General features: G+C 40.0%; 1 protein-coding gene across 1 annotated transcript in view; it reads left to right on the forward strand.

Annotated features, from left to right (window-relative positions):
- The window catches only part of LOC124271736, a 139390-nt gene extending 123896 nt beyond the window's left edge, over positions 1-15494 (forward strand). The window contains exon 2 of the mRNA XM_046706896.1: positions 15130-15494. Coding sequence (XP_046562852.1) covers positions 15130-15454 — 325 coding nt within the window. The 3' untranslated portion in view covers positions 15455-15494. The remainder of the gene's footprint in view (positions 1-15129) is intronic.
- Positions 15495-15790: the final 296 nt, after the last annotated feature.

Here is a 15790-nt window from a genome sequence, read left to right on the forward strand (position 1 = left end):
CTTAATTCGTAGCCAGTTCAATCACAGTTTGCTCATGTCCATCTAACTGCTTTCGCTTAACGTCATTGTTCTCACAGTAAATGTCCTTGTATATGCCAAGTGCCTGAATAAATTCTGCTAAGGTGAGTGAACGGTTTAACCTGCAATCGTCTTTCAAGTGGTATACATTGCCATCAAATTCTGCCAGTCTTGAATCTAATGCATCTTGATTTGGCTCTAAAAGTAGAGCAAGGTTGCAATACTTGCCATCTTGGATCCTCCTGTTGAGAGCAGGAGCCACTGTGTGTATGTGCAGCAGCGAATCTGAGGACACTTCTTGACCTTGCTGTAGTGGGAAGCTGATATCCACCTCTTCGGCTGGGACTGGTCGTTGACATGCAATGCTTGCCACCGCACTCTTCAACTCTGCCATTTCCGTTGTAGACTTGTGACAGTGACCGGGGGCACGCAGTTGGATGTCATGCTGGCGATGTCCTCGACCGTATTCAGGGTTGACTGGTTGTATACGCGGGTATATACGGATTAGGGGGTTGGATTTGTCCTTCGTCCACATTTAATGTAGTATCCAGCCTCGCCGCCGCTCTGTCTGAAGATGTCACTGTCGCCGCTACTGGCCTCCTGCCTTGATTCTCCTGGAACAACTGGAGCATGGTTTTTCTTGGCCAATTCCTTGGTACGCTGACTCCACGTTCAGCTAGCTGTTTTCGTAACTCAGCCGCTGTGAGATACGGTCGACTACTAAATCGCACTGCATCACTACCGGAAGTGTGTGATCATTGAGCATGGCTGCCACTTGGTCCGTGTTGACATCTGTGTTATCGCTGTCACCCTCGTTAACCCGATTACGCCGCCTTCTGGCTGCTTGAGCTCGTCTCCTCTCCGCCATGATTGCTGTATGATAGTCTACTGTTACAGCTACAAGTCGGATGGCAATACAGGGATTCTGTTCCGATAATAGTCAATAGATGATATAGATGATACAGTTCAGTGGCTTGAAACAATGGAGAAAGTGAACCTGCGTGCGACTGATGGGTTAATAAAGGTAAACAATGTGATCTCATGTCCGCCGTACTGTGCATGCATGGCAACGCATGAGACCGTTAGGAAGTGGAATTGTGGGAAGAGTTGTTGTAACATGATCCAGACTGAAAGAAGCATGAGTTTGTACGCTAGTGGATTGGGGATCGTGTTGATTAAACACAATACCAGGGTGACTGAACTGGAATTGACAATAAAGAATGCATGAGTAAGTGCTGTTGTCTTTGCACAAACTAAAATATGAAATTACCATATGTACGAATTGGAATATCTTAAGAACTGTTGACTGGATTCTTTTCATTGGTACCTAGGTTCATCACAGTAAAAGAAAGGTTTCGTGACCTTGACCTTCATTTCAAGATCACAAGGGGACTTTAACGTTTTACCCTTGTCAGCAAGATATCTCAAGAACCGTTGACTGAATTTCTTCATATTCAACACCAAGCTTTATCTAGGGAAGGCGCAGGGCCCAGCGATTTTGGTGACCTTCACCTAGTTTTCAATGTCATGGCGACACTCTGAAGATTTCAACATGTTAAGCTGCATGTTAAGCATGTCAGTGAGATACCTCAAGAACCGTTAACTGGATTTTCTTCATATTCGACATCAAGCTTCATCGAGGGAAGGCGCAGGGCCCAGTCGATTTTGGTGACCTTCCCTTAATTTTCAAGGTCACAGTGACACTTTAAAGATTTCAGCATGTTAACCTGCATGTAAAGATTGTCAGCAAGATATCTCAAGAACCGTTCTCTGGACTTTCTTCATATTTGACACCAAGCTTCATCTAGGGAAGGTGCAAGTACCAGTCGATTTAGGTGACCTTCACATAATTTTCAAGGTCACATCAGCACTTTGAAGATTTCAGCATCTTAAACTGCGTGTTAAGATTGTCAGCGAGATATCTCAAGAACAGTTCACTGGATTTTCTTCATAGACTTTCAAGACTTCCCTTGAATGTTTTTCAATAAGCAATTTCTTTATTACTATATTTGCATATTTCATACACTAAGACATTCATATCAAGGTCAAAGTGAGTCTTGAAAAAAATTGTGCGTTTGAACAACTACAGAGCAAGATATCAAGAGAGGTTGACTGGTCATGTTTGTGTTTACATTTAGCTTCATCTTAAATTACGACCTTCACTTTCATTACTTTATAAGTTTGATTTGATAATTTGCGGCGGGGCATTATGTTACCTCAGTGACAATGCTTGTTGCTTTTGTTATTGTTTTTCTCCCCGTGAGTACCTGGATGATATCCCAGAATTCATGACTGGTTCGTTACCTCTGCTGTGCCACCCTCATGCACAATTGATAGTATATCTTCATTATTTTGATAACAAATGAAAACATTTTGAAGTTTAACTATCTGCCAGTGGTAAAAAATGTTAGGACTGAAATAACAAAGTCAATGTACGTCTTTATATTTTGTCGTATATCCTAATTAGTTTATTATCATATTAGCATTATGATAGGGGTCTTGGGTCCAAGTGTTGGTTCCGGTGAAACCCCTTATCTAACTGACGTTCTGGTCTGCTTGGGGGAATTAGCTCAGCAAAGAGTCCGAAGTCACAAGAAGCTAATTACAGTTTTATTAACAAGAACAGAAATAACATGGGGTGGCCACAGAGAGTCGGTACAACCCTCTGGGCTGAGGGTTAGAGATGACCTGTGTTCGGAGTCTAAACCCTACTGACGAACAAATGTAGTTGGTGACTATTTATCTAAAATTGAAACAATAAAAAGATTATGATTCTTTGAATGATACAAAATGGGTGTTCCCTATACTAACCAATGAAATACAGAATATGCGGTATGGGGTGTGTCCTACAAATGAAATGACCAGACAGGGAGAGTACTTAATCCTGCTAATCCTATTTCAACTGGCACTAATTGTATTGACACATGTCCTGGAAGCTTCCTAATTTAACTGGCACTAATTGTGATGACATGTTGCTTGGATGGTTATGGTGTTACAATAGATGGCTTAATGACCCTAATTAAAAGTGTTTGCACAATATGTTTTAATGGAGGTGATGACATGTTTACATTATCAAAGCAGTTCATTAAATCGTCTAGACATTACTTTGTGCAGCCGTAACTTATACCTTTTTCAATAGTATGTCTGTGAGATGAGTTTTACTACTTTTGACTGGAGTCTTTCTCTAAGCTATTACTGATACATGATGAAACTAATATTCTATAATTATATTTTCCTAGTATCTGAATCCTAAAATATATTGCTTGTTGTGGTTATAATTAATAATGAATTTTCGTATAAATTATTATTACATGATATTAGTATGCATTTTGAAACTTAATAAAATGCACACAATCTGCTTCTACTTAGTGAATGTATAACATTTAATAGATTGCCAACATGAATCATATTTCACACACATGCCCTAAGTGTGACCTAGTGTATGTTGTCTGTCTCATTACACTTTATGGGAAAAAATGATTCTCTTGAATGCTATAACAAATGAATAATAACAAAATGCAAATATTGAAATTAAAACAGACTAAAGTTATAGCAACAGTATCAGGCTATTACCTTTTTCAGGGAATGTATCCATCAATATCCACATCATAAATGAATGAGATGCCATTCATCTGCAGCTGACAAAGAATCCAGCTCCATGTCATGTGTCTTTTTACAGTTTAATATGCGAAAAAGTGATCTATCGTTTCAGGTTTTTCACATTGGTCTATAGTCCCATTGGTCACCCAAGAAAGCACACCTGGCAACTATTTGCATGATGTCTGCCATTCTTGAAACATGTAATTTAGTTAGCTAATAATGAGCAATCAATCAATGTATTGGTGGTTAATCCTTTGACGGAAGGACGTTGTTTTTACAGACACTTTACGACAGGGTGTATTCAGTATAGATTAGTATATCTACATACATAAACACTACCTTTTGACAAATCCACTGTGCAAGATAAAAGCAATAATCAATCAGCATGTTATCGGTTAATCCTTTGATCGATTGTTTTGTAACTCAGCTGATAATTCCTCTTGCTGCACTTCCATGCACGCATATTACATAACATGTAATACATTTGCCACATCAGATCTCAATTTATAATGATGAGTATTCACTTCAGACACAAGAAATGCCAAATGGGGACCTTTGTCGGGTAATTTGAGTGGTGTTACCACTAATTATACCTCTTATAAATTCATTAACTGACCATCAAGTGAATGATGACAAATAACATGTGCAGATTTACCACCAAGCAAGGGTAACAGCAAGAGAGTAGTAATCGCTGTATTGCATACAAGTTTGATTGCCTGAAAAAAACAACTTATGGGCCGACACTGTTTTGAGGATACGAACGGAACTTCATTGTTGCATAAGAAATACATACATGTATGAGCATTTGCTGTGTACTTAGTTAAAAACTGTATATACCTATGTACCTTAGTAAAATTTCAGATCTTTTTAGCAATGGCAAAGTGGGGTTGTTTAGTTTACGGATTCAAATACATCAAATGTGTGTTTTTGATATCATAGCAAAATAATAGACATAATATTTTTACATGATTAAATATTGAGGGAAAAAACAAAAATAAGATCAAATAAGATCACTATGCCATCCAAGCATTTGAAAATCTGAAAAAGGAACAATTACGGATATTGTTAGAAATTATTAGTAAACTTATCTCTGGATTATGGTTGCCAGTTTCCTGTGGGTGACACAGATACATACAGAATGAAAGAGATTAAATTTGTTCTAAGTCATAGCTATCCCTAGTGGTTTGCCTAAATATCTACATGGTTATCTCCCTTAGCTGTGATGTCACAGCATTGTTCTTTGATCACCTTCATAATTTATTATTTAAAAAAAATTATTTTTGAGCTAGACTGTGGTCCTTCTCTCCTACCCCTAGGAGCAGATCTGAATCTATTTTGGTTCAATAGGGCCGAAGCCAAACGCTGATTGAGATTCCTGGAAGTACCGGTAGTAGCATCTTTCGCTTCCACCGCTTGCTGACATTGACCGTTGAAAATCTCCTCAGAATTTAATGGCTGCTGGAACATCAAATCTTTAGTAGACTCTGGTAAATTCCGGACTGAGCTTAGCTTATGAGTCCTCTCCATAGCAGTGAGTCTGCCCAGCGAGTACACCTGGTTCTGAGTAGCATCCGATACACTCTGATGTAACACATCCAGGAAGGAGTGAGCCAATGCAACCACGTGCACTGACATAGCCACTAAAGTATTTTTTAACAACTCGAATAGTCTTTGAACACTGGAGGAAGCAGAACATGGACACCAGCCGCAAAACAGTTTATATATGATAGTATGTCAATAGAAGAATGGGCTGCATTATCCAGTTCCTTGAATTCTCTAGGAAGACATGGTATGACATTGTCTCTGACTCCTAGCCTCCAGTAAACTAAAGTCCTTATCCAAATGAGGCAAACTAGCTGGCAGATCCCGACTGTGGATGGCATAGGCTGGTCTCTGAGGAATCCTAGGTAATGACTGTAGCGAAGTAGACTTGGCCAATGCCTCATTGTAATTATCCAGGGTAGCCTTTACAACTGAAGAATGTGATAAAGATAACTTCAGAGTACGTTCTGGTGGCAAACATCCAGACAACCCCAGCTCAATAGGTATCTCCTGTTCCATAGTATCCATAGGAGGCGGAAAAGTATTTGGATAAAGAGCATGTAGCATTTCCATTTTCTCCTTCAAGGACCATCCCGGTATATAGTCCTCCGCAGCTGTATCCATGGATGGTAAAGTAATAAAACCCTCCTTCATAACTAGTTCTGGGGTAGCCGCCGGATAAGCCGTGTGCGCCTCTGATCCCGAGAGGTCCGGGACTAACGGAATAACAGGAGGATCGTCCGTGTCAATGAACTCCCGGTCGACCGTAGCCGTAACTGAGGTAGACCGTGCACCATCCGTTACATTCCCCCGTAGAGCAAGCTACTCCATGCTGTGCGTGAGCCGTGGAATTCGGGTTATATAATGGCCGACCACCTTAACCCGGCTAACGGGATCCTGACCAAGCCGTGCCGGGGACACCGAATCACTCGAGCGTGACATGATAGGCGGCTCGGCAGGCAAGCTAACTTGGGTGCTGACCCCTAAGGGTTGACAGCCAGGGACCGTGTCCCTCCTGCTCAAAGCCTTAGCGTCTCCCACCGTGGGGATCGTCAACCAGGCTTCAGGACGTGGGTGATGCTGGACCGAACCGAGCAGAGCACCACGCCGCCCTACGGGGAATGACTCTTGACCTTGGGACCTAGCATGCCCTTCATCGTATGAGTCATATAGATAAGCCGCATTTTGAGTTAGGGAGCCGGAGAAATCAATTTGCCTCTGTAAGTCTGAGATTTTCCCTTCGTTACGTAACTCAAAGTCATGGAAGGACTGCCGCATGGATAATTGAATTTCAGACTTGAAAGAAGACAAAAGCTCCGTAATAGCTGACAAATCAACCTGGCTAGATGGTGAACTTTATCTAGATTGAGATTTTGACTTAGAGTCCGATTTAACTGCTGAACTAGAAGGCTGAGAGGAAGGTATTTTACTTCTAGAGGAATGCACTTATTTTGCGACATGGCGGGGAAAGTTCAAAAAGGGCAGGAAAAATTCCTAAACTACACAAAGTCACAAGTTTTTACAATAAGCAATAATAAAGCCACAATACGATTGTCTGGTGACCAAATGCGATCTCTACTGACCGTACATTAAAAAATCTGTAAGATTAAACTTGACAATTCCATGTGTGACCATATAGAACAAATTATGAAGGTGTTCAAAGAACAATGCTGTGACATCACAGCTAAGGGAGATAACCATGTTGATATTTAGGCATACCACTAGGGATAGCTATGACTTAGAAAAAAATTTAATCTCTTTCATTCTATATGTATCTGTGTCACCCACAGGAAACTGGCAACCATAGGTCAGAGGAAACATTTACGACATAATTAGCCTACACTGCTGGGATACTTTATTACAATCAGACAAGAACTACCGGGGATATTTTCAAATAACAGCATCTGATGGACATCCACCCTTCCTAATGTCCCACTGTTTAGGCTGAAGAAATTCTGCCAAGGTGAACAGTAGCCCAGTCCCGTGTCCGTCACGGTCGAGGGAGCAGCTGCTGACCAGCTCGCAGCTTGGTTTTGTAATGAGACCGTTGGCAAGAAACATTAATCGCTCAGGACCAGTGCCTCTTTAATTCTGGAGAAGCTTTGAGTGACGTCAGCTTCTGATATATGGATACGACTTTCACTATCCTGTATGGCTTTACTAACTTGAGCTTTCTCATTGGTAAAATCATGACAATCAAAGCGGCTGTAGAAAGTGTTGAGGTTCTCAGCAAAGGTCTTATTGTCCCCTGCGTTGATTGTTTGTTGTCGCTTGCTCTTTCCAATGAACGTGTTCACGCCTGGCCAGCCTTGTTGCAGATTGCTTTGCTGAAACTGTCTCTCAGCTTTCTCTTTGTACGCTAGTTTACACTGATGAGCTTTCCGATTGATGTCCTTATTTATTATATCTTTCTTCATGTATGCTTGTTTCTTTTCATTTAATAAAGATTTCCTTTCTTTTGTAATCGAGGGCTTGTTGTTCGGGAAAATTCTGATTTCTTTTTCTGGTATTATCTTGTTGACACAAAAATTTATATAATCAGTAATGACATCACTCATTCGTTCTAATGTTTGTTCTGCTTCATAGAACATGTCCCAATCCGTACACGCAAAACATCCTTGTAGTGTATCAATAGATTCTTTGTTCCATGATTTGACAGTCTTACCAATAGCCTTCTCTGTTTTTAACTTTTGACGATATGTGGGCAGCAAATAAAGAGAATTATGGTCAGGAGCTCCTAGGGGTGGTTTACTATAAGATTTGTAGGCGTTCTTGATGTTACCATAACACAAGTCTAGGATCTTTTCTTTCCATGTACAACATGTTACATACTGATTGTAGGTGGGGCGCACAGTACATCCATTAAAATCTCCAAGTATGAATTTCGGCGCATCAGGACAAATCAGTTCTAGGGATTGAACATGATTATGAACTACATCAGCTGCTTGTTTGTTATCGGCACTGGGTGGTATGTAGACACTCACAGCAAAGATCTGACGGAATTCATGTAGTAGATAAGTAGGCCACATAGACACTGATAGAAGTTCCATATCTCTCTCACAAGATAGTTACGACACTACTTTTCATTTATATACATACATACACCTCCTCCAATAGATTTCCCCGTAGCATCTGAATCTCTGTCTAATCAAACTGGAGTACCAAATCCTTCCAAATAGAGGGTGTTACTGTCCACGGAGGGTGATAGCCATGTCTCTGTGAATGCATCTGTCTCTAAATTCGTACAAATATTTAGTGCTTGCCAAAAGTTTGTCCAGTGTATTCTTAAGAGACCTCATGCTTGATAAATGAAAAGTTGGAAGAGGTGGTCTTGATTTGCGCTGCGGACCCGTCGGCGGACTTCTCTCCGCTTACCTCATTTCCAAGTAACTTTTGATCCTGAATTTGAATTATTCTTGTCTGATGTACAATCTGGGGGCAAGTCTCTGAGTCTTTTCAATTCCGATCGCGGTTCCCTGCAGCGCCAGCAAATCTTCAAGTCCATACTGGTGCCAATGACATCCATCTTGGTTCGCCGTTACGGAGTCATCTAACGGCCTCCAAGACGATGACACACAGCGGACAAATATACTTAACGTAATCGCTAAAATCACACACCGGTGGAATCCACACATACTTGCAAGGTTGTTAAGCACAAAGATATTGTTCCTCAAAACTTACTGACGTGTGTAAATATAAAACCAATGGGAGCTCAGTTGATGTCTGTCAGCCAGCAGAGCAGCTCCATCTATACTTCTAATCACCAGGATGTAATTATGTTGAGTGATATAAGAGTTAAAATAGGTAGTTGTTAGCCATAAAGTTGTAGGTTTCAGTATTGTGCAAACATACTAATTTCCTTTAACTCAAGTGTCACTACAGAGACTGTGATACATTTGATATAAAGATGTACACAATGGCACAATAATGTTTGCCAAGTCATTCAAAGTACAAAAATGGATATACGCCTGGTGGCAGTATTCACAATGCAAGTGGTAATTCCTGCCATTCAGAACTCTGTCTTACTGAATAGTAATTTACTGCCTTTCCTGAACAAGAATCCTTCAAATGTTTTCTTTCACTGTTCAAAATCCTATGTGACAAACTTATGTGCTGATTTCTCCTAAAATTATTTTACTTGATCTGAAATGTATAACGTATCAAATCATTCAATCACTTACTTCTTGAAAATGATCAAATTGATTGGTTATGTTGTATTTAAGAATGAATTCATTTATTTAGACCAAGCATGTGTGCTGCCTGTGTTTGGACAGAAAAAAAAATAATTAACAAATTGATGAATTCCAAAGAATGCAAACAACACAGTACTACCATGTATACTAGGCACATAAAGAAACTGTGCATACAAAAATTTAAAATCTAAATTTATCAAACCTGTGTAGACACATAAGGATTGAAACTCAGAGATTAGTGACATGTATCCAACATGAATGCACGTGGGTTCGTCCTTGAGACATGCAATACGTTGTTGCACGTGCATTCCGGGAAAGAGAAACAGAGCAAATGAATGCCACACAATACTGTCACTTTGGAAAGCTCAACACCTGCCCTTGCGATCGTTCAAAAAATTAAACGGCTATTGAAACGCATAGCATGCCAAGGCTCACGTTTGCACAACGTCATGAGGCCATTGGGATGGTCCATGGGGGAATGTCTCAACGACAAGTGGCTGCACATTTCCACTGCCACCGGAACACCATTTCTGCACTGGTGAGACGCTACCAGAACACAAATGACGTCATCTTTTGGCCACGTTCTGGGACGTCCACGTGTAACAACGCCAAGACCGGACAGATGGATAAGGGTGACCCATCTTCGCCACAGGTTTCAGACTGCAGTGATGACTGCCCGAACCATCCCAGGACTTCAGCCGTATCCACCTCAACACAGTTCGACAACGTTTACGTCATCACGGGATCAGACCACGACGCGTCCGCCATACACGGCCTATCCTGACACAACGCCATCGACAAGCTCGCCCGAATGTGGTACCGATATCATGTCCGCAGACCCTTGTTTTGGTGGAGAAATGTTGTTTTACAGATGAGTCCAGGTTTAACATTTCCCATAGTGATGGACGTCAACGTGCCTATAGACGCGTGGGAGAACGTTATGCACAGGCCTGTGTCTTGGAGAGGAATCGCTTTGTTGGTGGTTCTGTGATGATTTGGGGTGGAATAACAGCATGCCAAAGAACTCCTTTGGTGATTGTTCAGGGAAACTTAACTGGTGTGGGCTACAGGGATCAGATTCTTTGACCTGTGGCAATTCCTTTTCTGCAACGTCATGGCCCTGGGTTAACATTCCAACAGGACAATGCCCGCCCTCATACGGCAAGGGTTGCTATGGATTTCTTGCAACACTACAACGTTGACTTACTGCCTTGGCCTGCAAATTCACCGGATCTCTTCCCGATAGAGCATGTTTGGGACGAGATGGATCGGCGCTCACGCCGCGTCTTCCTCATCCGCCAGATAACGTCCTTGACCTTGCAACAGAACTTGAGAGAATCTGGCGTGACATCCCACAAGCCTTCCTTGCACGTTTGATAGGCTCTATGCGTCGTCGATGCACTGCTGTTCTCAATGCCGATGGTGGACATACCCGTTATTGAGCTTGTGACATGGTCGTTTGACCCCTGTCCCGCTTGTGGACTCGTGACGTCATTGTGATTGACATTTCAATTGAAAAACTCCCGACTTGTTATGGTCTCATGATCCCTCCATTAAAGTTTATATGTACCTTTGACATTGATTTTCGTACTTATCAACTGGGATGATATTTTGACAATGCATAGTTTCTTTATGTGCCTAGTATATATTGATAGCCTGTTTAGTAATATTTTGTGCCTACATCAATTGCATAACACCGTCCCTGAGCAGAAACTCTAACACCCTTGTGACAGGTTTAACGAGAGTATGTATTGCCTTACTACATCCTGGCAGGAGATCAATTTTATGATAAGCCTTAACAGTCAGTCAATGGGCCTGTTACAATTTTTTTATAATCCATGTAATGTAGCTTTATGTAATTTGTATTTATTCAAAACGTGACTGGAATAAAATGAATATAGTTGCGCTTTGGGGGATAACAACTAAAATATGTACTTAAAACACTGTTTTTAAACAAGATAATCATAAATGATGTAATAAAGTACTTTTTAACATCAAATCAAAAGAATATAATAAATGCAATTGTATGTACATCTTGGCTTGGACCTTTATCATACTTTAACTGCTGCTAAAACTGCATCATATGTTAAGTTGTCTTCCAACTTCCAACTGAATCCAAGTGGGAGTGCAACAGTTCATGATGGAAAAAGTGAAATGGGCCGTGGTGAAAGTGAAATGGGCCGTGAAAAAATGTCAAAAGGGCCTTATTCTTAGTCATATGGGCCGAACAAATATTTTTTTACAAATGTTTTCATTTTTTATTGACATATATAGCATTAAAACATAAATCATGACAATAATAAAATGGTAATTGCCAAGCATGTCTTTGCATTTAATGGCAGTTAGTTATTTGCTTTATTTAGTAGTACACTTATTAAGAGTGATTGAGTTTAGTTTAACACCGCTTTTAGCAATATTCAAGCAATATCACGGCAAGGGACACCACAAATGGGCTTCACACACTGTACCAATGTGGAGAATTGAACCTGGGTCTTCAGCGTGACGAGCGAATGCTTTAAGCACTAGGCTACCCCACCGCCCCCACTTATCAAGAAATGAGGGGGAACAAAAAAAAGAAAATGGCAGTACATATAGTTCATAATTCAAAGTTCTTAAGCACTAAAGTATCAGAGCCACTTAGGTTCTGGGTGAATGAAAGACCTCATTCCAGTCTTTGCATTTGATATCAATTGAAGTGAGTTCATTAGTTAAGACACTGAGTTGAGATACTTTACAATAAAAACATTCGACTTAGAGGTTTTAATTAGATTTGGATTAAAAACTTACAACAACAACAAACATCCTATACAGATTAGTCATGACACTGAGTCAAGACACTTAACAATGAAAACATTTGAGTCACATGTTCAAATGCCATTTAAAATAACAACAAACTAAACACTATTTACACTATTATATTATGTAATTTATTAAAGTGTTATTTTTCTGCCCTTTTTGGACTTTTATCCCCATAGCAACGCTTTTATGGGGTATTAAAATGGACTCCGATCTCATAGTCAGTCCGTCCGTCCGTGCACATTTGTCTTTTCCGGAGCAGAACTCTAAAACCGTTCAATATTTCTTCACCAAACTTGGCACATACATGGATCTGGTGGTGTACTGGTGCCTTTTGGTAGTTTTGGAATTCTGAATTAAATATTTTTGGCGTTTCCATGGCAACAAGTTCAACTTTGACTGAAATTGGTGGTAGTGCTCTTTTCCGGAGCAGAACTCCAAAACTGTTCTATGTTTCTTCACCAAACTTGGCACATAGATAGATCTGGTGGTGTACTGGTGCCTTTTGGTTCTTTTGGAATTCTGAATAAAATATTTTTGGCGTTTCCATGGCAACAAGTTTGACTTAGCCTGAAATTGTGGTATTGCTCTTTTCCGGAGCAGAACTCTAAAACTGTTCACTATTTCTTCACCAAACTTGGCACATAGATAGATCTGGTGGTGTACTGGTGCCTTTTGGTAGTTTGGGAATTCTGAATAATATATTTTTGGCATTTCCATGGCAACAAGTTTGACTTAGCCTGAAATTGTAGTAGTGCTCTTTTCCGGAGCAGAACTCTAAAACTGTTCAATGTTTCTTCACCAAACTTGGCACATAGATTGGCCTGGTGGTGTACTGGTGCCTTTTGGTAGTTTTGGAATTCTGAATAAAATATTTTTGGCGTTTCCATGGCAACAAGTTTGACTTAGCCTGAAATTGTGGTATTGCTCTTTTCCGGAGCAGAACTCTAAAACTGGCAGTTAGTTATTTGCTTTATTTAGTAGTACACTTATTAAGAGTGATTGAGTTTAGTTTAACACCGCTTTTAGCAATATTCAAGCAATATCACGGCAAGGGACACCACAAATGGGCTTCACACACTGTACCAATGTGGAGAATTGAACCTGGGTCTTCAGCGTGATGAGCGAATGCTTTAAGCACTAGGCTACCCCACCGCCCCCACTTATCAAGAAATGAGGGGGAACAAAAAAAAGAAAATGGCAGTACATATAGTTCATAATTCAAAGTTCTTAAGCACTAAAGTATCAGAGCCACTTAGGTTCTGGGTGAATGAAAAGACCTCATTCCAGTCTTTGCATTTGATATCAATTGAAGTGAGTTCATTAGTTAAGACACTGAGTTGAGATACTTTACAATAAAAACATTCGACTTAGAGGTTTTAATTAGATTTGGATTAAAAACTTACAACAACAACAAACATCCTATACAGATTAGTCATGACACTGAGTCAAGACACTTAACAATGAAAACATTTGAGTCACATGTTCAAATGCCATTTAAAATAACAACAAACTAAACACTATTTACACTATTATATTATGTAATTTATTAAAGTGTTATTTTTCTGCCCTTTTTTTGGACTGTTTATCCCCCGCAACGCGTTTTGTGGGGGGTATTAAAATGGACTCCGTCCGTCAGTCCGTCCGTCCGTGCACATTTGTCTTTTCCGGAGCAGAACTCTAAAACCGTTCAATATTTCTTCACCAAACTTGGCACATACATGGATCTGGTGGTGTACTGGTGCCTTTTGGTAGTTTTGGAATTCTGAATTAAATATTTTTGGCGTTTCCATGGCAACAAGTTCAACTTTGACTGAAATTGGTGGTAGTGCTCTTTTCCGGAGCAGAACTCTAAAACTGTTCTATGTTTCTTCACCAAACTTGGCACATAGATAGATCTGGTGGTGTACTGGTGCCTTTTGGTAGTTTTGGAATTCTGAATAAAATATTTTTGGCGTTTCCATGGCAACAAGTTTGACTTAGCCTGAAATTGTGGTATTGCTCTTTTCCGGAGCAGAACTCTAAAACTGTTCACTATTTCTTCACCAAACTTGGCACATAGATAGATCTGGTGGTGTACTGGTGCCTTTTGGTAGTTTGGGAATTCTGAATAATATATTTTTGGCATTTCCATGGCAACAAGTTTGACTTAGCCTGAAATTGTAGTAGTGCTCTTTTCCGGAGCAGAACTCTAAAACTGTTCAATGTTTCTTCACCAAACTTGGCACATAGATTGGCCTGGTGGTGTACTGGTGCCTTTTGGTAGTTTTGGAATTCTGAATAAAATATTTTTGGCGTTTCCATGGCAACAAGTTTGACTTAGCCTGAAATTGTGGTATTGCTCTTTTCCGGAGCAGAACTCTAAAACTGTTCACTATTTCTTCACCAAACTTGGCACATAGATAGATCTGGTGGTGTACTGGTGCCTTTTGGTAGTTTGGGAATTCTGAATAAAATATTTTTGGCATTTCCATGGCAACAAGTTTGACTTAGCCTGAAATTGTAGTAGTGCTCTTTTCTGGAGCAGAACTCTAAAACTGTTAAATGTTTCTTCACCAAACTTGGCACATAGATTGGTCTGGTGGTGTACTGGTGCCTTTTGGTAGTTTTGGAATTCTGAATAAAATATTTTTGGCATTTCCATGGCAACAAGTTTGACTGAAATTGGTCATAGTGCTGCTTTCTGGAGCAGAACTTTAAAAACCTTTCAATACTCTCCTTCCACTTTTCTATATACACACCTAAATATTTGACATAATCATAACTCGTAGACATAATCATGAAGAGTATTTTGCCATTGCGGGGGATATTGATGACTTTGTCTTCTTGTTTACTTTTGATTTCGGTCCATTTGTCCTTCGGCAGGTTCAAAATTAAGTAATTATTTTAAAAGGATCCTTAGTAGTTTGTGTGATGACTTTGAAAAAGGAATGTAAATCATGACTGATGAGCCATTAACACTTTTTACTTTGTGTTGCAGATACCTACAGATTGAATTGCGACTCGTGACTTTTGAAAAGTTAAAGCATCACCCAGGCCATGTGAATGTTCTTGTCCACTCCCACTTGCCAGTGTTTGGTCTGGTACAGCTTTTGGTGCATCTCACAAGTGTCCAGTCTACAAAAGTATCTGTCTTCCGGGACAAAACTCGTACAAAGGATGTACGACTGCCACCCAATTTTAGACTGGAGGACTGTGGCTATGTAGGAAACAGCAAGGACAACCCTCAAGAGATAGTGCTGTATTATGACTACACTGTTGAATTCACAGACTGTCCAATACTTGTCTGTGATCACTACTTTTGACACATAAGACCTCCACTGAAATATGAAAAAGGCTGAATTTATAATGCATCCTGTTGTGTAAAGAATGTGTAAGCTTATGGTATGGAATCCTATGTGGGACCTTGTCATGCTGTAGCCTAAAAAAACAAAACAAGCAAAAAGTGTCATAATTAACCAAATACAACAATGTAAGAATGCGACAAAACCACATTTTGACCATTTGTCTCATCGTCGCCATGTTGTATTGAGGAATATTTCAAATTCTACAAAAAGGCAACATTTTTAAACTTACCCTATATCACGTCTTGTACTCTCTCTTTAATTCGATTGAGCAGAAACGAAACTGTAAATAATCCT

The sequence above is a fragment of the Haliotis rubra genome, unplaced genomic scaffold (assembly GCF_003918875.1).
Source record: "Haliotis rubra isolate DU_JTF1 unplaced genomic scaffold, ASM391887v1 Scf163, whole genome shotgun sequence".
Lineage (NCBI taxonomy): Eukaryota > Metazoa > Mollusca > Gastropoda > Lepetellida > Haliotidae > Haliotis > Haliotis rubra.